The 24,787-nt window shown below is 47.8% G+C and overlaps 1 protein-coding gene across 3 annotated transcripts in view; it reads left to right on the forward strand.

Annotated features, from left to right (window-relative positions):
- NFYC (nuclear transcription factor Y subunit gamma) overlaps positions 1-22,243 on the forward strand; it is a 33,377-nt gene extending 11,134 nt beyond the window's left edge. For 2 of the 3 annotated variants that reach the window (XM_040086081.2, XM_040086080.1), the window contains exons 2-10: positions 3,975-4,087; positions 9,424-9,495; positions 10,898-11,011; positions 11,852-11,947; positions 15,607-15,780; positions 16,601-16,759; positions 19,983-20,090; positions 20,812-20,871; positions 21,389-22,243. In XM_040086081.2, the coding sequence (XP_039942015.1) occupies positions 3,983-4,087; positions 9,424-9,495; positions 10,898-11,011; positions 11,852-11,947; positions 15,607-15,780; positions 16,601-16,759; positions 19,983-20,090; positions 20,812-20,871; positions 21,389-21,508 (1,008 nt within the window). In that variant the 5' untranslated portion in view covers positions 3,975-3,982 and the 3' untranslated portion in view covers positions 21,509-22,243. The remainder of the gene's footprint in view (positions 1-3,974; positions 4,088-9,423; positions 9,496-10,897; positions 11,012-11,851; positions 11,948-15,606; positions 15,781-16,600; positions 16,760-19,982; positions 20,091-20,811; positions 20,872-21,388) is intronic. The other variant, XM_040086082.1, reaches the window with a different exon arrangement.
- The last annotated feature ends 2,544 nt before the right edge of the window (positions 22,244-24,787 follow it).

A 24,787-nucleotide genomic window follows, 5' to 3' on the forward strand; every position in this document is an offset into this window, starting at 1 on the left:
GGCTGGAGGTGATTCCCGCTTCTCCTGGCTGTTGCAGGATCCCGGGATGGTTTGGGTTGAAGGGGATTCCACACCTCCCGCTGGCCCAGGTTGCTCCAAGCCTGATCTTGGACATTTCCAGGGATCTTGGGCGGCCACAGTTCATCTGGGAAAGCTTTTCCCTCATTCCTTGCTGCGTGGGGTTGGTTTTTTGGGAAGGGGGTTGTCTTTCCTTGCTGGTGTCTCCCTCAGAGCCACATCCATGAATCTCCTCATTGGAATTCGGGTTGTTCAGCTCATCCCAGCACACCTGGAATATCCTGGAAGGATCCTCAAGGATCATCCAGTCCAACCCAATTCCACCCTGTGCATCCCTGGGAATCTTGTCCAAACATTCCTGGAGTTCTGGCAGCCTTGGGAATGTTCCCTTTCGCTGGTCAGTGCCCAGCACCCTCTGGGTGAAGAACATTTCCCTAAATCCAACCTAAATCCCCTCTGGCTCAGCTCCAGCCATTCCATGGGGTCTTTTCCCTGTTTTCCAGCAGAATTTGGGGTTGGAGCAGCCACTTTTCCTCTTAAATCTCTTTGGGAGCTTTTGTTGGGTGAGCTCAGGGATCCTGAGGAAGGGGAAAGGGAAAAGGAGAAAGGAAAGGGGAAAGGAAAGGAGAGGAGCTAGAAAATTCCCTATAAAACTTCCCAGATGAAAACCCCAAGCAGGTTTAGACACAGACATGAAATCCGAGGATTTGTGCCGAGCTCCTCTCACCCCGAGTGAGTTTTTTGCTGGTTCTCATCCTGGGATGAGTTTGAAAGGAGGAGAAGGAATTCCCCTCTTTGCCCAGGAATGAGTGAGGTTTCTCTCTCTGGAGCTCTCTGTCGCAGTTTAGGGTTTTTCCCTTTCTTCCCAATCTTCTCCAGCGTCTCCAAACCACTTCTGCGTCCGTATTTTAACTGGGAGAAATTCCCTTGGTGTGCTGAGCAGTTTCACTTTTATTTTGGGGTTTATAGTGATTTTTATTTCCTCGGTTTTCCTGTTTCTGCTTTTATTCCGTTTATCATTAAATGATCCCAAACAGCCACAGGAATTGTCCCGCTGTTCTGAAATCACTTACGTGTTTTATTTAAAAATAGGAAATTTTTTTTGTATCTGTCAGCAGGATTTTTATGTTATAAATGACCAGAGTAAACCAATCCTGAAATCTGCATATTTAATGTATCTGGAGGCAGATATTTAATGCGAGAAATTGAATGGTGGAGAAATTCTCTTCCTCTTTATTCCATAGGTTTTTTTTTTCCTTTCATTTTAACCTGTTATTTCCTGGGGTTATGGGCAGTGTTATGTTCCAGTGCAGCATTTCAATGGGATAAATTCAAATAATTAATATTTTTAAAGTGATTTTCCTTGTGTCCAAAAGGAATTGCATCTCCTCTTGCACCAAATTCGAGGAATACTGAAATATTCCCAGGTTCCAAGGTTGGTTTTTTCGTCCCTAAACTATTTTTTGACAGTGCTGATCGAGGTGAGGGAGATCCAAATGCCAACTGAATCCTCACTGGAATATTTCTATCCCTGATTTTCTTATAAATCCCTGGAATATCTCAGTCTGCGGGCAGGTTCCATTCTAATGCAAATAATCATGGAAGAGTCAGCAAGAAATGTGTCAGTCACTGAATTCCAGAGGTTCCTTCACCTGGAATTCTTGGAAAATACAATTCCCTGACCTTTTTTCCTTGTCAGAATTCCCTCTGGCTCTTCCCACGCTCAGGCTGCTGAAATTGAAATGTAACTTTTCCTTGGGAAGTGTGGAATTAAAATAGAACCGTTCCAAGTTTTCCTTGGGAAGTGTGGAATTAAAATAGAACCATTCCAAGTTTTCCTCGGGAAGTGTGGAATTAAATTCCTCGGGAAGTGTGGAATTAAATTCCTTGGGAAGTGTGGAATTAAATTCCTTGGGAAGTGTGGAATTAAATTCCTTGGGAAGTGTGGAATTAAAACTATTCCAAGTTTTCCTTGGGAAGTGTGGAATTAAAATAGAACCATTCCAAGTTTTCCTCTGGAAGTTTGGAATTAAAATAGAACCGTTCCAAGTTTTCCTTGGGAAGTGTGGAATTAAATTCCTTGGGAAGTGTGGAATTAAAACGATTCCAAGTTTTCCTTGGGGAGTCTGGAGTTAAATAGAACCATTCCACCATTCCAAGTTTTCCTCGGGAAGTGTGGAATTAAATTCCTCGGGAAGTGTGGAATTAAATTCCTTGGGAAGTGTGGAATTAAATTCCTTGGGAAGTGTGGAATTAAATTCCTTGGGAAGTGTGGAATTAAAACTATTCCAAGTTTTCCTTGGGAAGTGTGGAATTAAAATAGAACCATTCCAAGTTTTCCTCTGGAAGTTTGGAATTAAAATAGAACCGTTCCAAGTTTTCCTTGGGAAGTGTGGAATTAAATTCCTTGGGAAGTGTGGAATTAAAACGATTCCAAGTTTTCCTTGGGGAGTCTGGAGTTAAAATAGAACCATTCCAAGTTTTCCTCTGGAAGTTTGGAATTAAAACAGAACCATTCCAAGTTTTCCTTGGGAAGTTTGGAATTAAAACAGAACTGTTCCAAGTTTTCCTTGGGAAGTGTGGAATTAAATTCCAAGTTTTCCTTGGGAAGTGTGGAATTAAATTCCAAGTTTTCCTTGGGAAGTGTGGAATTAAAATAGAACCGTTCCAAGTTTTCCTTGGGAAGTGTGGGCTGCAGGATTGTCTGGCATCACCCCCTTAGTGCTGTTTTAGGGATCCTCTTTGCTTTGGAATAGTGGATTTTGGAATTCCTGGCCCCAGTAGATTTGGGAATTCCTGGCCAATTCCTGTTTCCAGAGGGGAATCTACTTGAGTGTCACCATGTAATGGAAAAAAGCCACACAAATAATCCTGGAGATCCTTCCCTATGGAAAATCCTTTCCGTGGTGGGAGAGGTTTATTTTCCAGCCCTGGGATCTGTGGCATTCCTGGAGATTCTGGAGCTGCTCTGGGTGTTTGATGTTGGTGACTCTCCCAGAATTCCCAATCTTTCCAGGCTTTTGGGAATCCTGCTGGAGCCACGTGCCCCTGTCACAGAGGAAGCTCAGGATGGGATTCCCAGGGATTTCTCCGACTCGGTGTTAACATTAACTGGAATTGCTTGAAGAGTTCCTTGTCCCAGAGCTTGATCCAGGGATTTATTGAGGGGGAAAATCGGCTGAGCCGGAGCTGGAATTGTCACTGGGTCACCTGAGTGTCCCAGCTCCTCGCCTGGCTTAGGGAGAGGCAGATCCCAGTGGTTTTCCCGTTGTTTTCACCTCCTTCCTTCTCTGGGTGCGTGGATATCCTCTGGAACAAGAGGGAATAATCAGCAGATTTGTAACACCCCAGGCTCATCGCCCCTTTTGGAAAACAGCTTCGATTAAAAGACTGGGAATTTAAATCTTCCTGCTTTTGCTATCCTGCGTTGTACAGACTTTTAGTTCCTCCTGGTGACCCCATCCAGGGAAAAGAGGGATTTGAAAACTCCTGGAAAGCCACAGAAAGTGACACTTCGGTGTCAAACAGCCACAGAATGGTTATTGTACTTTTCCTATGGAAAAAATAAATTTAATGTTAAAATAATCCAGAGGATGTGAGACCTGGGCTGGCATTTTTCCTTCTGATGGTTTCCCGGAGGGATTAGCCCTTCCCTGAATTCCTGCGACATGGAATCACAGAATCATGGACTGCTTTGGGTGGGAAGGGACATTCAGGATCATCCCATCCCATCCCTGCCATGGGACACCTTCCCCAATCCCAGGCTGCTCCAACCTGGCCCCGAACACTTCCAAGGATGAGGCATCCACAACTTCTCGGAAAAACCCATCCCAACCCTTTTACAGGAAAGAATTCCTTCCCGACCTTTAACCTAAACCCATCAATTTCAATCTTTTCCTGCCGTTAATCCTGCTCTCCCTGCTCGCTCATTCCTGGTGTTTTTTCCCTTTTCCCAGGTGCCAGGATGTCCACGGACGGCGGCTTTGGCACGGCGGGGAACAGCGATGCCCAGCAGAGCCTCCAGTCCTTCTGGCCACGGGTGATGGAGGAGATCCGAAACCTCACCGTGGTGAGCATCCCCAGGGGTGGGGTGTTCCCAAAAAAACCAAAATAAAACAACAGCAGGGAGAAATTCCTGTCAAAGCTCAGCTCTGGGATCCGGGAGATTTGGGGGTTCTGTGGGATAAGGTGGTTTGGGAAGTGAGGAATAATCCCCCAGCCACGAGGGAATCTCTTAAAAAAGTGGAGATAGAAATGTAGCAGAGTTATAAAATCGTGGAATGGTTTCGCTTGGAAAAGATCAGGATTATCCCTGTCCCTTCCGCTGGCCCAGGCTGCTCCAAGCCTGGAGCATTCCGGGGAATGTTCCCTCTCTGAGGTGGGACCCGCAGCTCCTTCCGGGCTAAAACAACACCACAAAGGTGATTTAAAAGTTCTTTTATCAGGCTCAGGGATGGCCACGGCTGCATCCTGCAGAATTCCTCTTGGGAGGGAAGAGAGGAGGGATTCTAAAACAGCCACAGGTGTAAAAGGAGCTGCCAGAGGCTGTTTCAGGGACCAGAAGATTGAGGGGTTTGAGGATAAACCTCACGTTGTGCTGGTCGTATTCTGAGTTACAAACCTGTCCACACCAAGTTTTCACCATCAAAACCCAGCTTAGGCTTTTCCCTCCTCCTTAAATTCCCTGTTAATTCCAATTTTGTGAATGAATTTTTGAGTTTAGGCTCCTGCCCTAGTCCAGAACCACCGCTTTGACAGCCCCAAAGTGTTGAAATCACTCAAATGCCAAGTGTGTCCTTATCAAGTGCTTTATTAAATTGAAGACATTTGATTAAAAAAATCCCATTTAGGCTGAGAATAACAACTGGACTAAGCAACTTCTGGGGATTTTTTTTCCATCCCCCTAAGAAGTGTGGGAACAAGGGCACGTAATAAACATGACTTTTGAAGAGAGGTTGGTGGATTCCTGTGATCCAAAAATCACTCTCCCCGTGCTTTTAATGCGGCTGAAAACAAAAGAACTTCAAGTCCAAGCCAGGCTCTTCAAAGTTTAAAAAAAACCAACCCCAATCCACCAGCATAAGCTGCTTTATTTTTTTTTTTTTCCCCCCTTCCTTTTCCCTGCGTGCAGATAGCTGATTAAAGAAACAGATGTAGAAATTTGTATGCACAAGCAGAATTAATCACTCCTCCTCTTTCAGCACGGCGAATTCTCGTGTTGGGGAGCTGGAGTTTCATCTCCACATGAAAGGGGTTTATTATGCAGCTGATCAACTGTGGGCAGCTTAATTTCGAGCTGTCAGTGCGATCTCTTGGTTGCTTTGCAAGCTCAGGAGTCACTGGGAATGGAGCTGAGGGCAGGGAAGGAAAAGGGATGACAGGAAAAGATCCCAGCACATTGGAATCATCAAATCCTGAAAATTTATTCTGTTTATTATTGGAATTGCTCCTGTGGATGTGAGTGTTAAGGCTGTGTTGGTCCCTGATTTTTGGGAACTGAGGGCAGGGAAGGAAAAGAGATAATAGGAAAAGATCCCAGCACACTGGAATCATCAAATCCTGAATTTTTATTCTATTTATTATTAAAATTGCTCTCATGGATGTGGGTGTAAAAGCTGTGTGGATCCCTGATTTTTGGGAACTGAGGGCAGGGAAGGAAAAGGGATGTCAGGGAAACATCCCAGTGCTGTGGAATCATGAAATCCTGAAATTTATTTATTATTAAAATTTCTCCCATGAGTGTGGGTGTAAAAGCTGTGTTGGTCCAATGATTTTTGGGAACTGAGGGCAGGGAAGGAAAAGGGATGTCAGGGAAACATCCCAGAGCTGTGGAATCATCAAATCCTGAAATTTATTCTGTTTATTATTAAAATTGCTCCTGTGGATGTGGGGATGAAAGTGGCAGAGCAGGGAGTGAAAAATGTGTTGGTCCAATGATTTTGGGGGCTGAGGGAAGGGAAGAAAAAGGGATGACAGGGAAACATCCCAGCACTGTGTAATCATCAAATCCTGACATTTATTCTATTTATTATTAAAATTGCTCCCCTGAGTGTGGGTGTAAAAGCTGTGTTGGTCCCTGATTTTTGGGGACTGAGGGCAGGGAAGGAAAAGGGATGACAGGAAAAAATCCCAGCGCTTTGGAATCATCAAATCCTGAAGTTTATTCTATTTATTATTGAAATTCATCCTGTGGATGTGAGTGTTAAGGCTGTGTTGGTCCCTGATTTTTGGGGACTGAGGGAAGGGAAGGAAAAGGGATGTCAGGGAAACATCCCAGTGCTGTGGAATCTTCAAATCCTGAAATTTATTCTCTTTATTATTGAAATTGCTCCCATGATTGTGGGTGTAAAAGCTGTGTTGGTCCCTGATTTTTGGGGAACTGAGGGCAGGGAAGGAAAAGAGATAATAGGAAAAGATCCCAGCACACTGGAATCACCAAATCCTGAAAATTTATTCTATTTATTATTAAAATTGCTCCCGTGGATGTGGGTGTAAAAGCTGTGTTGGTCCCTGATTTTTGGGAACTGGGGACAGGAAAGGAAAAGAGATAGCAGGGAAACATCCCAGAGCTGTGGAATCAACTCCTGAATTTTTTTTTCTGTAGAATATTATTGAAATTTGAATGTTACATATTGAATATTATTGGATGTGGTTGTTAAGGCTGTGTTGGTCCCCTGATTTTTGGGGACTGAGGGAAGGAGAAAGAAAAAGGAACAACAGGGAGACATCCCAATGCTGCGGCATCAACTCCTGAAATTTATTCAGTTTATTATTAAAATCCCTCCCATGAACGCGAGTGTTCAAAGCTGCGTTGATCCCCTGATTGTTTGGGTTTATTCCTGCCCGGTTTTGTGGCGGGTTTTTTTTTTTTGACATCTAAAATTCAGGGAAAAAACCCAGAATAAACCGCGTTCAAAGCAGGGAAGGATGCCGCGGAATCCTGGAGGGAATTAAGAACCAGGCTTAGGCTGAGCTCAGCGTTTCAGCTCCACAAGAGGAGACAACGAGCCCTAATTTGGAGAAAAGCAAAGCCGAGGAATTGGTGTCTGAGGTTTTTTCCTGCTGGTTTGGGGCCAGTCCTGCTTCTCTTCCCTTCCCTTGCTCCTTTCTGATTGATGGGACGTGCCCAGGCCGCCTTAAAGGAATAAAAACGCGTTAATTTTTTAAAATTTCTCCTCGTTTATAATTTTCTTTTTTTTCCCCCCGACTCAAAATATTTTAATGCTGTTTTAACTCTTCACGTCCCCTGAATCTTGATAAAAGTTGAAATGAGGACTGAAGCGTCGCAGCTTAAAAGTTTTCCCCTCGGCTTTCTGTGATGCTCAGGCCTTATAAAAAGGGAAGACCCGAGGGGAAAAAATAGTAAAAAAACACCCAAAAATAACAACAAAAAAACCCCTTTTGGGGATATTTTTCCGTGGTTTTTCCCGTATTTTTTAATTTACGTGCTGGTCCTTGAGCGTGGCGTGTGTTTGAGGACAGGTCCCAGCCTTTTTATTGCCCCAAAATCCTTCAAAATTCCGCATTCTCCATCAGGACGGGACAGCCCCACCAACGAATTCACACCACGCTCGGGTTTCTCTGCAGAACGAGGCACAGAAATGCTTTTTAATTATATCTCCATATAAAATAACGTGTGTAAATATTCACAGAGGTGCTGGATATTGATTAACTGCCCCTGCTGAAGTGCTGGCTGGGCCAGGTACAACGTGCACGTTTTTCTTCGCTGGTAAGATGCTCAGGAGAGAAATTCTGAATAAAAACAGCATTTTCATCATTTTTTTCCCCCTCTTTTGTTTCCCTAATACATCCTGCAGTGGTTTTCTTTTTTCCCTGGAGAAATGACTTTCCCATTATTTTCCTATGACGTTTTTGTTAAGAAGGGAAGATGATTTTTTTCTTTTTAATTTTAAAGAAGTCTTTTGTGAGTAGGAATTCTGCATTCCTCAAAATATTTTAATGCTGTTTTAACTCTTCACGTCCCTTGAATCTTTATAAAAGTTGAAATGAGGACTGAAGCGTCGCAGCTTAAAAGTTTTCCCCTCGGCTTTCTGTGATGCTCAGGCCTTATAAAAAGGGAAGACCCGAGGGGAAAAAATAGTAAAAAAACAAAAAACAAACCAAAATAACAACCACAAAAAACCCCATTTGGGGATATTTTTCCGTATTTTTTCATTTACGTGCTGGTCCTTGAGTGTCCGTGTGTTTGAGGACAGGTCCCAGCCTTTTTATTGCCCCAAAATCCTTCAAAATTCCGCGTTCTCCATCAGGACGGGACAGCCCCACCAACGAATTCACACCACGCTCGGGTTTCTCTGCAGAACGAGGCACAGAAATGCTTTTTAATTATACCTCCATATAAAATAACCTGTGTAAATATTCACAGAGGTGCTGGATATTGATTAACTGCCCCTGCTGAAGTGCTGGCTGGGCCAGGTACAACGTGCACGTTTTTCTTCACTGGTAAGATGCTCAGGAGAGAAATTCTGAATAAAAACAGCATTTTCATCTTTTTTTCCCCCCCTCTTTTGTTTCCCTAATACATCCTGCAGTGGTTTTCTTTTTTCCCCTGGAGAAATGACTTTCCCATTATTTTCCTATGACGTTTTTGTTAAGAAGGGAAGATGATTTTTTTATTTTTATTTTTAATTTTAAAGAAGTCTTTTGTGAGTAGGAATTCTGCATTCCTGATGCAGTGGGATGTAGCCTCAGCCTTTCTCCCTTTTTTTAAGAGGTTCCTGGCAGGAATGCACTGGAGTAATTTATTTCTTTTAATTCCACTTTTTTGTCTTCAGAGTGGTTTTTTCCTGAGCTCAGGAATTCCCTCCAGGGAATGTGTGGGTGCAAATTTGGGCTCAGGGCAGGATGATCCAGGTCCCTGAAGCACCATTCCTGACTGGAAAACGGGGAGAAATCCACCTAAAAACATAAAACTGATCTTTTGAGCCGGGTTCTTGCGAGGTTTTTAACACCAAACTTGGGATTTGGCAATGGAGAAACACAAATAAAGCCGGGATTTCATCCAGCTCTTGTTTACCTTCATTTTCTCCTGAGATTTTTTTCTTTTTGGTAAATTCCAGTGGTTTCTGGGGCCCAGGAAACGTAATCGAATTAGTAGTTTCAGATAGAAATAGATGGATAAATGTGTGCCATCAGAAACGTTCTGTTCCTCAGGAAAACTTCAGCTTGGAAGTGAAATAATGAATATAAATGTCTGACAGAAGAAATACATCAGCATAAAACACAAAAAAGAGATTTTCCAGCCCTCAGGAAGAGCTGCCACACCTGAAAGAGAACAAATCCGATTTTAGCCAGTTCAGTTGTAGAAAACACTGATTGTTTCAGCTTTTTTTACCTTTATTTTTAGTTTAATCGTGATAAAAAGTCTCTCGAATCTCTCCGCAGAAAGACTTCCGAGTTCAGGAGCTGCCCTTGGCTCGGATTAAGAAGATCATGAAGCTGGATGAAGATGTGAAGGTACATCCAGGGTTTTTTACCTGGAATTCATGGTCCTGGAAAAGGATTTCTGCTCCTTTTCCTGGGTGTTTCACCTATTGTTCCTTGAAATTCGTTATTCTTCTCATTATTATCACTTTTAAAGCGTTTTTTAGCAAAATTCCCTTGGCCTTGTGTAATTAAACTGAGCTGGGAAAGCAGAAACGTTTGGGATTTTGATTTTGCGGTTTTGTTTTCTTGTGATAAATCCCACTTGAAGGGTATAATAAACACAAAAATAATTCTGGCTATTTCCTGTTTTCCCTTGTGCTTCGCTGTCCTCGCTCGAGTTCCCTCTTTGTTTTTCTCCACTCTCACAAAGCCTTAGAATGATTTTTTGCGCCATCTATTTCCATTTTTATGGAAAAATAAGGAAGGGTTTCGGTGGATAAACCTGGGTTCGATCCCAGTATTTGGGATTTTGATGACAAGGACACACAAATTGATGAAAACTCCCTGAAAAAAGGAAAGAAGGAATCACCTGCGGTTTTTTACTCTGTGCTGCTCCACTCATCCCTGGTTTTTTTTATTTGGAGGACTCACTTAATTCCCGAGGGAAAAGAGAATTCTTTGTCCTTTTTTCTTCCTTTTTTTTCCCCCATCAATGTGACACCATCCTTCTGTCAGGACAGCCCTTAATTTAAACGAGACCCCGAAAATTCTCTATTCAAACTCCATGGAAAAGGATAATCCCAGACCTCTGGGGGTCCAACCCGGTGTCTGAACCAAATAAATGCCAAATTTGTGATGATAAAGGGGAAAAATGAGATTTTTAAGGCAGGGTGGAGAGCAAGGAAAGTCTCTGGCCTGTCTGGAGTATTCCTATTTAAAGGTTAATTAAAAAGCAATAATGCCAAGGTAGCTGATAGCAAAACTGCTTCATTTGAGTAAAACTGGAGCCCCCTCAATTCCCAAATCCTTTCTGGACACTCCCAAGGCACTGCCAGGAGAAGCTGCTGGTGAATATCCACTGTTGCCATGGTTTTAAATGGAAGAAATTTGGGATAATCGAAGAAATTGGGATCTTGGGAGGGAATTTCTCCCACAGGGTGCCCAGAGAAGCTGTGGCTGCTCCTGGATCCCTGGAGGTGTCCAAGGTGTTGGGATGAGCTGAGCTCCGAGGTCCCTTCCCAGACCATTCCATGATGCCATTCCATGATTTTACGCCCTTAATCCACAAGGAAGGAGCCAAATTCAAAGCCAAATTTTAGATGCCCAAAACTCCTCTTCCATGACCTGAACTCGCTCAGACCCGATGAAACCCTGAGGTGAAAATTCCCCCAAATCCGCGTCTAACCGCCCGACTCCCGCTCGGCCGGCGAAATTCCTCTTCGCGCCGTGGGAACCGAGCGGCGAAATTCAAATTAACTTCATTTTCCTGCAGATGATCAGCGCAGAAGCCCCTGTGCTGTTTGCCAAGGCCGCCCAGATCTTCATCACCGAGCTGACGCTGCGAGCCTGGATCCACACGGAGGACAACAAACGCAGAACCCTGCAGGTAAAGGAGCTCCCAAATCCCTTCCCGACTCCTTGTTTCCGTGACACCAGGCGTGATTTGCACACAGCAACCCTGCTTTTTTGTTTATTTTTATTTTATTTTATTTTATTTTATTTTATTTTATTTTATTTTTATTTTATTTTATTTTATTTTTATTTTATTTTTATTATTTTTATTTTATTTTTATTTTCCTTCGTTCCATTAAAACAAACCCGCCCGAACGCCGCTCTCCGTCGCTCAGCTGATGGTGACCTGAATTTCTGGTTGTTTTTTTTGTTGTTGTTGTTGTCCTTTTTTTTTTGTTGTGATCTAAACTTGGGCAGGTTTGGTTCGTGGTGATGGAGGCGTGGAGGTGAAAAGAAAGAGTACAGCAAAAATCCTGCTCCTGCAGCTTGAGAGGCCCTCAGTAATGTTCATTCTTGTAATGGCTGAAGAGTAAAATGGAACTTTTTAAGGTCTTTTTATGGAGAAAAACAGGAGGTTTTCACTTTTAGTCTTACATATTGAGCAGAACTACTGGAGAATGCAACAACCATTCATTCACGCCCTCGGGGCAGGGGGAAAATTGGAATATTCCAGGCCCACATCAGCTCTCCTGTCCCTGGGCAGGAATTGCTGATTTAGAGCTGGGCACCCATGCCTGATACCCATTAAACTGGGCTGAAGTTGCTAAGAACCTTTTTTATTGCACATTTTGCAATATTTTTATTGCACAGTTTCCACCAGCTGGGACCCTTGCAGGAGGAATTCCCCCCTTTTCCCCCCTCGGCTTTAAACACCTCTAACTTCATTTATCCAGTGCCAAAATGCTGAGGAACGCTTTTCCCTTTGCTGTTCCAGAGGAATGACATCGCCATGGCAATCACCAAGTTCGATCAGTTCGATTTCCTGATCGATATTGTCCCCAGGGATGAGCTGAAGCCTCCAAAAAGGCAGGTGAGACACAAAATTACGGAATTTTTGTCCTTCCCTCGGCGTGGTTTCAGCCTCTGATGAAAGCAGAGGTGATCAAGCAGCACGGATTTAAAAGCGAGGTTTGTTCCTCTCCGGTTTATTTACTGTGGTTTTCAGGTTCTTAAATTCTTAAGTTTCTTAAGTAAAAATAAAAACTCAAAAACGCTAGCTAAAAATCAAAACCCACTGGCTTTTTATGGAAATGGAGCTTGAAGTGGAGGATCCACACAAGTCTGACCAAACGAACCAAAAACTCCTGAACGCTTCCCATCCCAAATGGCACCAGCGGGAAAAATTTAAACTTGGAGGAGAGAAAAAAAAAAATGGATTTATCTGCATTTTACAAGCTTGTGGGTTGAAACAACAAAAAAAAATCCCCCTCCTGCATCCTTTGGGGCAGTCAGTGCCTCTGTAAACATCCTTGACTGGAAGCTGGAAGGTGCTGGAAGGAGCTTTCAGTCGGATGTTTACAGCAGCAGGCTGCTGCTCTCAGCTGAGCTTGCAGGGATTCCTCATCCCTTTTCCTGAAAAATTCCCTGCTGGATAAAAACTCTGGGTTCCACCTCAAGGCCCTGTTTGGATAATTCTGCTCCTTGCTCCTGCAATCAAAAAAAAAAAAAAAAAAAAAAACCAAATAATTGTTAAGACAACTTTTTTTTTTTGCATGGAAAAATCTCAAGTTCTCCCTAAAAACTGGGGAATTTGGGACCCCGTGGAACATCTTGACTTGGAAGTTTGTCTCTGACAGGGATTTTGGGGTTTTTTTGCCCTATTCCACTCTAAATCCTGGATAGCGTGGAAAATTCTGTCTGCTCTGAGTGTACAGAGCAGCATTCCCATTTGGAGCTGGATTTTGTGCCTGGAAATGTCCCTGTGGTGCTCCAGGAGTGACAATAAAGGGAGGGAATAGGGAATCCACACCTCTTCCTTTGGGATGGTGCCCTGAGCTGGCTTTAACTTCCCATCCTGATTTCCAGGTGGCCTGGAAAATAAGGAAAACACTTTTCCACGTTGTGAATATCCAGGAGAGTCCACCCTGCTGCTCCCGGGGTCAAAATCGGCATGCCAGGCGTGCTGGGAGCTCGACAGAAAATAGAAACGTCAATAGAAATCCTCAATTTCTCCCAAACTCCTTACTTCGGTGTTAATTAAAAGACAGGACAGCTCTCACAGCTGCTCTTCTTTAAACTAGAGTTTCTTTTTCAGCTGGAATCGTTGAAATTTCCATTCTGGCGTTGGAAATCCACTTTTTTTTTTCTTTTTTTTTTCTCCCTTGAGGTGCCTCATTCCTGTGCTTTTTCTATTTTTAGCAGTGTTTGGGAGGGAGAGCATTCCCCGTGCCTTCTCCTTGCTTGATTCACGTCAGGACGTTGTCATTGCAGAACATCCAAGCTCTGAAATCCAAGGAATTCCTGGAGCACCTCCGGAGTGTGTTAGAACATCTGGGATAATCCATCCCAGCCAGGAAATCCTGGGGAGTTCTGGGTGGAAATGAGCCCGGGGGAGATGTTCCTCACCCACCTGTGACCACTGCTGGATCCCCAGGAACGCTTTTTCCAGCAGGAAAAGTTTAAATGGAGAACAAGAATGCCCCCCTAGGAATGTAGGTTAAGGATTTACAGGGAAAATCCTGTGGAGAAGTGGCTGCCTGTGCCTGGATTTTTAATCTCTCGATTTGACAGGGGAGCGTTGGTTCTTGGAAGGGCTGGGAATGAAATCCTGCTGTTGTGTTGCTCCGGGAAATCCAGCTGTGCCTTGGAAATAAAAAGATGGCAAACGCTGGGCTAGGAGGGAGCGGAGGCAGATTTGGATTTAAAACCATTCCTGTGGCAAACGGGATTGAACCCGGGGTAGATGCTCAGAGGAGGACTCAGTTGCCTTAATTATTTCAGGATTCAGCTGGAATTGGGGATTGGAGCGCTCCAGAAATAACCTGAGGACTGGGCTTAGAGCAGCCCCAGCTCTCCAGTGCCTGGGGGTTCACTGCAGACCTGCCCTGGTGAAAATATGTTTTAATTTATCATTACTCCTTCCTTCAGAGGGATTCAGGAGGGGAGTGGGAGTGACAGGGAGCTGCAGGAGTGGGAAGTGCTGTGTTTGGTGGTGATGGTGTTTGCCCTGAGAGCCAGGCTCAAAGTTGGTCTTTTTTTACAGCCAGCCGGGATCAGCTGAATCTTTGGGATGCGATTTTCTGCTGGGAAACCTCCCAGGAGCAACTCCTGAGTTGTTCTGCTCCCCAAAAAACAGCTTCTAAGCCAGCAAACTCCTCACTCCAGCACAATGCCCACCCAGACATGCTCTTGTTTAATGTGAATTTTCCTTTTCCTGCCCAGCTGGATCAACTGAAGGGGAATCCATGAGCCAGCCTGAGAAAAGCAGGGATTCCAGCAGGCTGCTGGAAGTGGGAATGTCCCATGTTGTAGCACGTGTAAACATCCTACACTCTCAGCTGTGAACTCGAGGTGGCTGGGAGAGGATTGTTTACGCCTTCTGCCATGGAGTGAACGTCTGGGAGCTGCATCTGCCCTTACCCACCTGCTCTGGGGAGCTCAGGAATTGTGATCCTGGGGTATTTGCATCCCATCATCTCTGAAAATCCTGGAATATCGTTGATCATGAGGGGCTTTTCTCTCCTGAGATGAAAGAAAGCAGCGTTGCTGCTGCCAGGGAGGCTGAGCAGAGCCTCTGGTTCTTCCCACTGTTGAGATATTCCTGCTCCCACAGCAGGGAATGGTTGTCAGCCTGGAAAAGCTGGATTTAAATAAATAACTCCAGGCACAACAGCGAACATCAAATCCATGACTTTTGTTCCTATTATTTTATTAGGGCTTTGATATCAGAGCTTGGTAGAGGGCTGGGATCGCAGCTGGGGAGAGGGGTTGGGTGACAGAGGGGGTTTCCTGGGGTATTTGCAATTCCTCCTGTGTGGAATTCACTCATGAGGAAGTTCCATGGCTTTCAACTCTGGTAATTTTATTCATTTCCTCCACCTCAGTGGCGACTCCACATTATCCACACTTCATTGGGAACGCTCCTGATTTCCACAGAGCTGAGTAAACGAGGATTTATCAGCTCAGGCTGACTTGGCTGAACTGTTTTTGATGCCTTGGGAAGGCTGAGCTGGAACAGAGACTGGGCAGAGCTGGAGAATAAAGTAGATATTTATTGAAAGGCCTTTAGGGTACACCTTGGGCTGGACAAAAGCCTGGGCAGGGCTGCACCCAAGGTGGAACCAAAATGGGCACAAAATGAACACAAAATGGACAAACGGTCACCAGGCCTCACACTTTTATAAGTTTTGGTCCGTTTGCACATTGGGGTTTCATTGTCCAATTCCAGCTCCAGGTTGTGCAGTCCCATCCTTTGGGCTGAACACTTGTCCCAGCTGTCCTTGGTGTGCAGCAGGAGCAGGATTTGTTTTGTGTCCCTGCTGTGTGCAGAGAGCTGAGTGACCCTGAGTGTGAGCTCAGAGCTGCACCTGGGCAGCGCAGAACCTGAAACGCAGCAAAGGTCAAACCTGAGGCATCATTTTGAGTGAGGTGTTGGAGCTCCTTTCCCAGGGGCTGTGTTTGTAGGGGATGTTCTGTGGCGGGGCGGGCAGGTGCCACGTTCCCATCCCAATCCCGGTGTTTTCCCTGCAGGAAGAGGTGCGCCAGGCCGTCACCCCGGCCGAGCCCGTGCAGTATTACTTCACCCTGGCGCAGCAGCCGGCAGCAGTGCAGGTGCAGGGCCAGCAGCAGGGCCAGCAGACCACCACGGCCACCACCACCATCCAGCCGGGCCAGATCATCATCGCGCAGCCCCAGCAGGGCCAGGTGAGCCGGGCCTGAGGGCAATCCTCAGGGTGGATTGCTCAGGAACATCAGTGACACCGTGGAAATCATGGGTTTAACCCAGGGGATGGGTTGGGTTGGGTTGGAAGGAAGGAACTTAAATCATCCTGTTCCACAATCAGGGACCATCCGCTGTCCCAGGTTGTTCCAGTCCTTGTCCTGCCTTATTTTAGATGTTTCTGTGGGGCAACCTCAGCTCTCCTAGGTCAAATGGGATTCCTGGTCCTGTTCCTGGGTCAGACCCTCCAGGAAAGTGCCTCACCCAGGCTCTGAGCTCCGTCTGTGGTGATTTAATCTGGGTCTAAGGATACCTGCCCCAGGGCCGGTAATGAGCTGGGCCAGGAGAGCCAGGCCTGAGGGAGCCAGGCGAATCCTCAGGGATGGATTGCTCAGGAATGGCAGTGACACCGTGGAAATCATGGGTTTAACCCAGGGGATGGGTTGGGTTGGAAGGAAGGAACTTAACTCTCATCCTGTTCCACAATCAGGGACCTTCACTGTCCCAAGTTGTTCCAATCCTTGTCCTGCCTTATTTTAGACATTTCTGTGGGGCAACCTCAGCTTTTCAGGGCCAAATGGGATTCCTGGTGCTGTTCCTGGTCAGATCCTCCAGGAAAGTGCCTCACCCAGGCTCTGAGCTCCGTCTGTGATGGTTTAATCCTCACAATTCCTGGGTGTAGGACAGGCCTGCCCCGACCCCAGACACGAGCCGTGGGTGTAGGACAGGCTCAATCTGCCCCAATCCTGGCATCTCCTGGATTTTCCACTCCTGGATCCTCATCCCTGTATCTTTTTTGTGCAGACCACCCCCGTGACGATGCAGGTGGGAGAGGGGCAGCAGGTCCAGATCGTGCAGGCCCAGCCCCAGGGCCAGACCCAGCAGGCTCAGAGCGGCACAGGGCAAACCATGCAAGTGATGCAGCAAATCATCACCAACACGGGAGAAATCCAGCAGATCCCGGTAAGATTTGGCCAGGAGGAAAGGTGGGAAAGCCTCCCTGAGCGAATTTGTGAGCATGAGGCTTGTTTCTGTTGGCTTTGTTAACACGCGGAGGAAGTTTGGGTTGAGTGGCGTGGTTCCTGCGCTTAGGAAAACCAACCAAGCGTGACACGAAGGGGGAAATAAATCTTAACCCATTTAGTCTGGACTCACTGCCCACCCCAAACACCTTCCCCTGAGCGAAACAGTTGCGATTAGGAAGCGGTAAATCAAATATTTCCTGGCTAAACCTCAGTTCTTCACCGCAGCCTGGTTTGAATAAAAGGGAATTCATTTCTTTTGCCTTTACTTGGTTGTGCCTCTGCAATCTGAAGCCATGACCTGGCAGGCTGAGTGGGAAAGGTGCCATCTGGGAGTTATTAATAAACTTTGATGGTAGAAGAAATATTGCTCCAAAATATTTGGGGCTGGTTGGAGGAATGGCTTTGTGGAACCGGGAGATAGCTCCTCGCTTTTCCAGCAGCCTTAAAAACGGGATTTTGGCTGCCCGACGTAACCAAAACTTTCTGAAATGCGTCCTAAGTAAACACAGCGGTCAAAAAAGTGACATTAACTTAGAATCACAGCAAAGCTGTGGCTTTTGGTTCCCCCAGATGGAAATATCACACCTGTGAGAGGAAAAAAAAACCCAAAAAACCAGCCAGTTCCGTGTTCCAGAACCCAAAGGTCACCCAGGGCCAGACATTTCGCTTGGATTTCAGGTTTTTCTTGTGAAATCGGAGCTTTCACACAGCGTTTGCCTTTCCAGCCTTGCTGAGCTTCCCTCCGCTCGTGTTGTGCCAGAGCATCTTGGAAAGGGTTTGGATTGGGGGAGCTGCCAGATTCTTCCAGCTCTTTTCATCTCTTGTGTCTTCAGCTGATCCCTGCTGCTGTGAGGCGTTGATCAGGAAGGAAGGAATTCCCAAATCGGCTGTTTGACTACAAGGAACCCTTTTTCTTCTCTGCATTCTTCTCGCCCCTTTCTTCTTTTCTTTCTTTACCATTTCTACCATTTCTTTTTTCTCCTTTTTTTTTCACTTCTTTTCTCTGTGAAAATCTCTCTGAGAGGCTTGTTCCTCAAAGAATCGTGGAAGGAGATCTCCAGTGGATCCTCAGCAAGAAAAAAATAGCTGAGATCATCCCCAGGTGTCTCCAGAGAATGCTGGAGCTACGGAAAGGGGCTTGGACATCTCTTGGGAGGAAGAATTCCTTGCAGAGGAGCTGTGCAGGGCCAAAACCTCCTGAAGAAAATCCAGGGGGATCCTTTGGGAAGTGATCCTGTGTTTTTGGACAGACTGGAGGGGTTTTAGGGTCTGGTTTTGACCAGGAATTTGCTTTTTCCTCCCTCTTTCCTGGGATTGGGGAAGGACAGGGAGCTGCAGCTCCTCCTCAGGAGCTGCCAGGGGCTGGAGTGAGGAATCTTTTGGGGAATACCTGGATCTCTGACAGCTCCAAAAAAACCTCAAAACCAGCACCGTAGGAGCAGCGTGGGATGGAATAATCCCAATTCCCAGCTCCCCATCCAGCAGAGATCCTGTTTGGCTGCGACCAGGAGGATTCTTCTGTTGAAGAACCACAGTTGGTGCTGAAGGAGCTTCCCAGCAAGTGAAATAAAATAAAACTCAGAGAAAAACCTGGATTTAGCTCCACAGAATTCCAGTCCTTGGTCTGTTCTGCTCTTCCTGCTTTGCTTTTCTTATTTTTTTTTTTTCCCTTATTTCCCTTCTCTTTTGGCGCAGTCAGAGCCATCTTCTGACAGCTCTCTGCACTTCGAGAGCTCAGCAAAGAATCTTGGATCACCCAAATAGAATTGGAAACTCCTGAAACTGGAGTTTGCCTCTGGAGTGTTGGGAGCATCTTACTCCTGGTTATCCATGTGTTCCTGGTGCTGTGCACACTCCCTGCTGCTCATTATCCCAGGAATAAAGTGGAAAAGTGGATTTTATTTTTGGGACAGAGAAAAGCTGGAGGTGAATCCATCAATTAAGCGATAATCGTTTGGCCTCATGAATTTTATGTTGAATTTAATCTTTGTCTTACCCAGGCCTCATTTTGGGCAGGTTCTTTGGAGCTTCCTCCTCTTGCTGGAAGGAATTTTCCCAAATCTCTTCCGCCATCATTTCATGATGTAATTAAAACCTAATCTCCCCCAGCACAGAAAACTCAAGCTCCCTGCAGATCTCAATGCACAAACCAGTTTTTTAGTGAATTTTTGTTGCTCGGGAGGAGTTTATTTGCTCTTGAAATAATTCTGGAGCTTTCGGACACAAAAAGGGGAGTTGATGGCTTTTGTGGAAATGCCAGGACCACGTTCCAGGCACTTCTTTATCAGTCAGCAGTTTTTTAGAGTGTTCTGTGTGTTCATCCCCTTCTTAAAAAGAGAACAAAAACCCTCAAAACATGGGGGGGTTTTTTGGTATAAAATTACCCTTAAAACGGTGAATCTCAATGTTGTAAAGTTAAATAACAGAGGGAAAAATCCAGCAGTGGTATCTGCGACATTTTCATTGCTCTCAGGTGTGTATTAACAGCGTTACCTGTATTTTCTTCATGTCCCACATCCCCAAGCATCCAACCTCCCAAAATTAGAGGATTTAGGGAATAAATTCGGGGTTGAATCTCTCACATGAAGAAGCACTGACACCAAAAAGCCTGAGCCTCTGCCAGGTGGGGCTTGACAGGTGTTGGCAGAGAGCTGCCTTCAAAGCTTCCAAAAATACCTTTGGGGTTTGCCGTCTCTGCTGGCTTCATTTATGGGCAAAATTCCTGTCTATTCCTTAAATTTTTCCTGTCAGGATACGGTTTGGTGCTGCCAGCTCGTAAAGGTCGATGCGAAACGCTGCCTCAAAGGAGTTACACTTAATTCTTGTGACCAAAACTGCTCCCAAATCCCTGAGAAACCCGAGCCATTAATATGCTTTAGCTACTAACTGACCCCTCCCAGCCTGGAAAATTGAAAAAAAAAAAAAGGAGGAATGTGGTGCCTCAGGGATATCTCCAGGAGCTCCGTGCCCTGGAGTTTTGCCTTTAGTGTCCATCGTGGTTCCTGCTGGGAATCCTTCAGAATTCCGTGGACTCTGGGGGAGCACTCCCCCCGTAACTCCAGCTGCCGCGGCGGCGTCGAGCAGGGGATTTTGCTGTGTGTTCCGGGTGCAGAGTGACCTGTTTCGTTTTCTTTCCCTGCCCCCCCTCCGCCTGTCTCCAGGTCCAGTTGAATGCTGGCCAGCTGCAGTATATCCGCTTAGCCCAACCCGTGTCAGGCACCCAGGTAGTCCAGGGGCAGATCCAGACGCTTGCAACAAATGCACAGCAGGTACGCACTCCGCAGGGCTGCCTCCAGGGCTTCTCCCCTAGCCCCCGAGGCTGCGACTTCCAGGGGATTCCCACCGCCTCTTGGGTTAGGATTCCTGCTTTTCTTTTCTTCCCGTTTTGTCAAGAGGTTGTTTTTTTTCCGTTTGTTTGGGGTTTGTTTTTTTTTTTGTTGTTTGGAAAAAAAATAATAAAATAAAAACGAAGGAGCGTTAGCGGAAACCTCCTTTAGGTGTCCGTGAGAGGTGCATGCGAAGCTTGGTGTGCGTGTTTGTGTGGCTCTGGTCGAAGCTGCCGCTGCTTCTGAGCTGCTTGCAGGTAACATTTTGGGCTCATCAGACCTTCTCTTTCCTTCTCCTCCTTGCCTGGGCGTGAGGGAGGAGCCGTGCAGGAAAAGGCAGAACGTCGGGAGCGGCCTTGAGGCTGAGGGATCCTTCTCTGCCTTCCCGCTGGCCTGGAGGCCACCTCCTCCTCGGGGGAGGCAGAGAGGACGTGGTTTTGGGGTCTGGAAGGACCTGCTTTGGGGTCTGGAAGGACCCGGTTTCGGTGCGGAAGGCGGCGTTTCGGTCTGGAGGTGTCCGCGGCTGCCGTTCCTCTCGCGGTCGGGGTGCTGGAGAACGCGGCCCAGGTTCAGAAGCTCTCCCCAGGCGGCAGCAGGACGGTGTTGGTGGGGTTGTGACCCTCGGGGAGGGGCTGGCGGTGATGAGCTGCTCTTATCTCTGTAGATAACGCAGACAGAGGTGCAGCAGGGGCAGCAGCAGTTCAGCCAGTTCACGGATGGACAGGTAAGGGCTGGGGGTCGCAAGGGGCTGTCCCAAATCTGCGTGTTTGTCCTGGCACAGCACTGAGGGAACGCTGTGCCAGTCTAAACTCAGGGGGATCCTTAATGTTCTGCTGCCTTTGCCCTGAATTAACCCAGTCCCTGGCACTCGGGGTGAAATCCTAAATCCGAAGCAATTCAGGAATAAAGGGTTTAACGTCTGCATGTTCCTTAAGTATCATAAATCATGGAATGGTTCGGGTTGGAAGCACCCTAAAGCTCATCCACTTCCAGCCATGTGAGGGACACCTTCCACTCTCCCAGGATGTCCGGGCTGGCCTTGGACACTTCCCAGGGATGCAGGGGCAAGCACAGCTTCTCTGGGAAATCAGTGTGCATCATGCCTTCCCAGAAGGACTTTGGTGGGAGTTAGCAGCAGATTTGGTGGCAGCTCAGGGTGTGTTTGGGGTTTTGGGGTACTGAAAAACCCGGGGGGTGCTGAGCACTGACAGAGGTCCCTTTGTCACCTTGTGTGTGTGCAGCAGCTGTACCAGATCCAGCAGGTGACGATGCCAGCGGGCCAGGACATCACCCAGCCCATGTTCATCCAGTCCACCAACCAGAGCTCGGACACCCAGGCCACGCAGGTGACAGGGGACTGAGCAGGGGCCTGGTGACAGGTCCCCAAATCCTCAGCCAGACCCGGCTGGGCCGAGGGACACACCTGAGACCGATGGCTCTGCCATCTCCACCTCGCTCTGCTGCCTCTGGGAATATCCAGAACACCCAGCAGACTCTTGCCAAGAATGCAATACTTTTTGTTTTCCAAACCGATCTTTGTGTATCCGGCTGCTTTTCCAAACCCCCGAGAGAACCGATGCGAAGGGATTTGGAGCATCTCGTTGAACAAATGTGGGAAATGTTTTTATTTCTAGGAAAATCCCGAGGGTACTGCTCCTGTCAGAGCTCTATTCCTGCTGTTCTGTTTGTATTTTTTAATTTTTTTTTTTTTCCTATGGATTAGAGCTAGGTTTGGTCCTCCCATCTCAGTGGGTTTTAGGGAATTTTGGGGAGGGGGGTGGGGATTGTGTGTGCTTTAGATTTTTCCCTCCTGCCTCCTTTTTTGGAGCATTTGCTGTATGCAGGGAATAGGAGAAGGAGGAATTGAAGTGAAACAAAATTAAAACAAAACAAAACAAAAAAAACCAACATTCCTTGTATTATGATTATTTTCTAAGGGGGAAAAAAAAAAATCTCCTTGAATTTGGCCTCTGGATTCCAGAAAAAACTGATGGAATCTGGACAAAACCCCAGCCCTGCTGTTACCTGTTGTCCTGGCTTTGGTCCATGCATGTAATATAAGCTTCATAAAAGGAAATAAATTTGCTTTTGTCAGATCCTGTGTGTGCTGTCCATGAGATCCAGGGCCAGGAGCAGCCTGAATCCCTGGAAATGTTACACCTGGAGCAGGGGAATCAGCCACAGGGTGCCTGGACAGCGAGGTTGGCTGAGAGCTCAGGTGATGGGAGGGGTTTGGGGGTAAATAGGTGAAATTTGGCACAAAAAGAGCTGCCCCCACCGTGTTCAGCAGAGCTCAGAGATTTTGGACCACTCAAAATCTTGCCAAGAAGATTTGGGAGGAGGAACAGGAGCTCCTTCCCATTTTGGGTTTTCCTCCCAGTCAGGTGGAATTTCTGCCCTCAGAATCATCAAGGTTGGAAAATCCCTCCAAGTCGGGAGTCCAAGCTGTGCCACCTTGTCACCAGCGCCACATCCAGGTGTTCTTGGACACCTCCAATGCCCTGCCACCTTTTCCATGCAGGAATTCCTCCTGAGCCTCCCCTGGCACAGCTTGAGGCCGTTCCCTGGGAGCAGAGCCCAAATCCCACCTGGCTCCAACCTCATCCCCCTCCTCCTTTACCTGTGGCATGTCCTGGGCAGGGACCTGAGTGACAGCGTGTCCCCTGTGCCAGCATGATTGTCCCCCTTACCCCGGCACAGGTGTCCCGTCACAGGTGCCCCCTTTATCCTGGCACAGGTGTCCCCCTTGCCTGGGCAGAGGTGCCTCCATTTACCTGGCACAGGTGTCCCTGGCACAAGTGACACCATTTTCCTGGCACAGTTGTCCCCCTTTTCATGGCTCAGATGCCGCCTTGTGCCACCGTTGTCCCTCTTTACCTGGCTCAGGTGTCCCCCTTATCCCATCCCATCCCAAGTGTCCCCTTTATCCCATCCCAAGTGTCCCCCTTATCCCAGGTGTCCCCCTTATCCCATCCCAAGTGTCCCCCTTATCCCAGGTGTCCCCCTTATCCCATCCCAAGTGTCCCCTTTATCCCATCACAGGTGTCCCCCTTATCCCAGGTGTCCCCCTTATCCCGGGTGTCCCCCTTATCCCAGGTGTCCCCCTTATCCCGGGTGTCCCCCTTATCCCAGGTGTCCCCCTTATCCCATCCCAGGTGTCCCCCTTATCCTGGGTGTCCCCCTTATCCCGGGTGTCCCCCTTATCCCAGGTGTCCCCCTTATCCCGGATGTCCCCCTTATCCCGGGTGTCCCCCTTATCCCAGGTGTCCCCCTTATCCCGGATGTCCCCCTTATCCCGGGTGTCCCCCTTATCCCATCACAGGTGTCCCCCTTATCCCGGGTGTCCCCCTTATCCCATCACAGGTGTCCCCCTTATCCCGGGTGTCCCCCTTATCCCATCACAGGTGTCCCCCTTATCCCGGGTGTCCCCCTTATCCCATCACAGGTGTCCCCCTTATCCCGGGTGTCCCCCTTATCCCGGGTGTCCCCTTGCCAGTCCCAGCGCGAAGGGAAGCAAAGCTCTGCCTCAGCCTTTGGCTGCTGCGGGATCTGGCCCTCGCTGTTCCAGCCCGGCAGAATTCCCGGCACCTCCTGGGCTTTGGAAATGTCCCTGTTCCTGATCCCCGAAGTTTTCCTGATCCCCGAAGTTTTCCTGATCCCCGAAGTTTCCCCGATCCCGCGATTCCTGGGAGCAGCGGGAGGGAAGGAGAGCTGCAGCTCCCGGAGCATCGCAGAGCCCGAGCAGCCTCTCCTGGGCTGGGAAAAGATGGAATTGAGGGGGGGAAAAGGAATTTTTCGGGAAAGCTCCGAGCGTGGGATCGGCCACGAGAGGGCTCCCGTGGGAAGCGCTGGAGCGGGATGGGAAAACCGGGATGGGACAGGCGGGATGGGAAAACCGGGATGGGACAGCCGGGATGGGGTCTCGGGGGTCTTTTCCCTGGAGCTGTGGGCTCGGAGGTGCCTCCTCTGCAACTGGGCGCTCAGAGGTCCCTCGTTTCCTAGGAATTGGGGCTTGGTGGTCCCTTTCCTGGAATTTGGGGCTCGGAGGTCCCTTGTCCCGGCAGCCGCATCCCTGTCTCTGCTCCGAGCTGCCGCGGGAAGGGCTGGAGCGGGCTGGGACAGCCGGGATGGAAGCTCGGAGATCCTTTTCCCAGGAATTTGCGGTCGCGGAAGTCCCTTTCCCTGGAATTGTGAGCTGGGAAGTCCCTTTCTCAGGATTCGGGAGCTCCGAGATCCTTTCCCTGGATTTGGGAGCTCGGAGGCCCCTTCTCCCGGCAGCCGCGCCCGTGTCTCTGCGGGAAGGGCTGGAGCGGGCTGGGACAGCCGGGATGGGAGTTTGGAGGTCTCTTTTCCTGGAATCTGGGGCTCGGAGGTCCCTTTCCCTGGAGTTGGGAGTTTGGAAGTCCCTTTCCCTGGATTTGAGAGCTCGGAGGTCCCTTGTCCCGGCAGCCGCGTCCCTGTCCCTGTCGGCGCTGCCGCTGGAGCGGGCCGGGACAGCCGGGATGGGAGTTTGGATCTCCGATCCCAGCAGCCGATCCCAGGCGGCGGGGGCTGCCCCACCGCCCTCCCCGCAGCCAGAGGAGACGAGTGATCCCCGGTGCCCCCCAAACACCTCTGGAAAAACATCCCTGGGGTTTGGA

This window comes from Hirundo rustica, chromosome 25, assembly GCF_015227805.2.
Source record: "Hirundo rustica isolate bHirRus1 chromosome 25, bHirRus1.pri.v3, whole genome shotgun sequence".
In the NCBI taxonomy this organism is placed as follows: domain Eukaryota; kingdom Metazoa; phylum Chordata; class Aves; order Passeriformes; family Hirundinidae; genus Hirundo; species Hirundo rustica.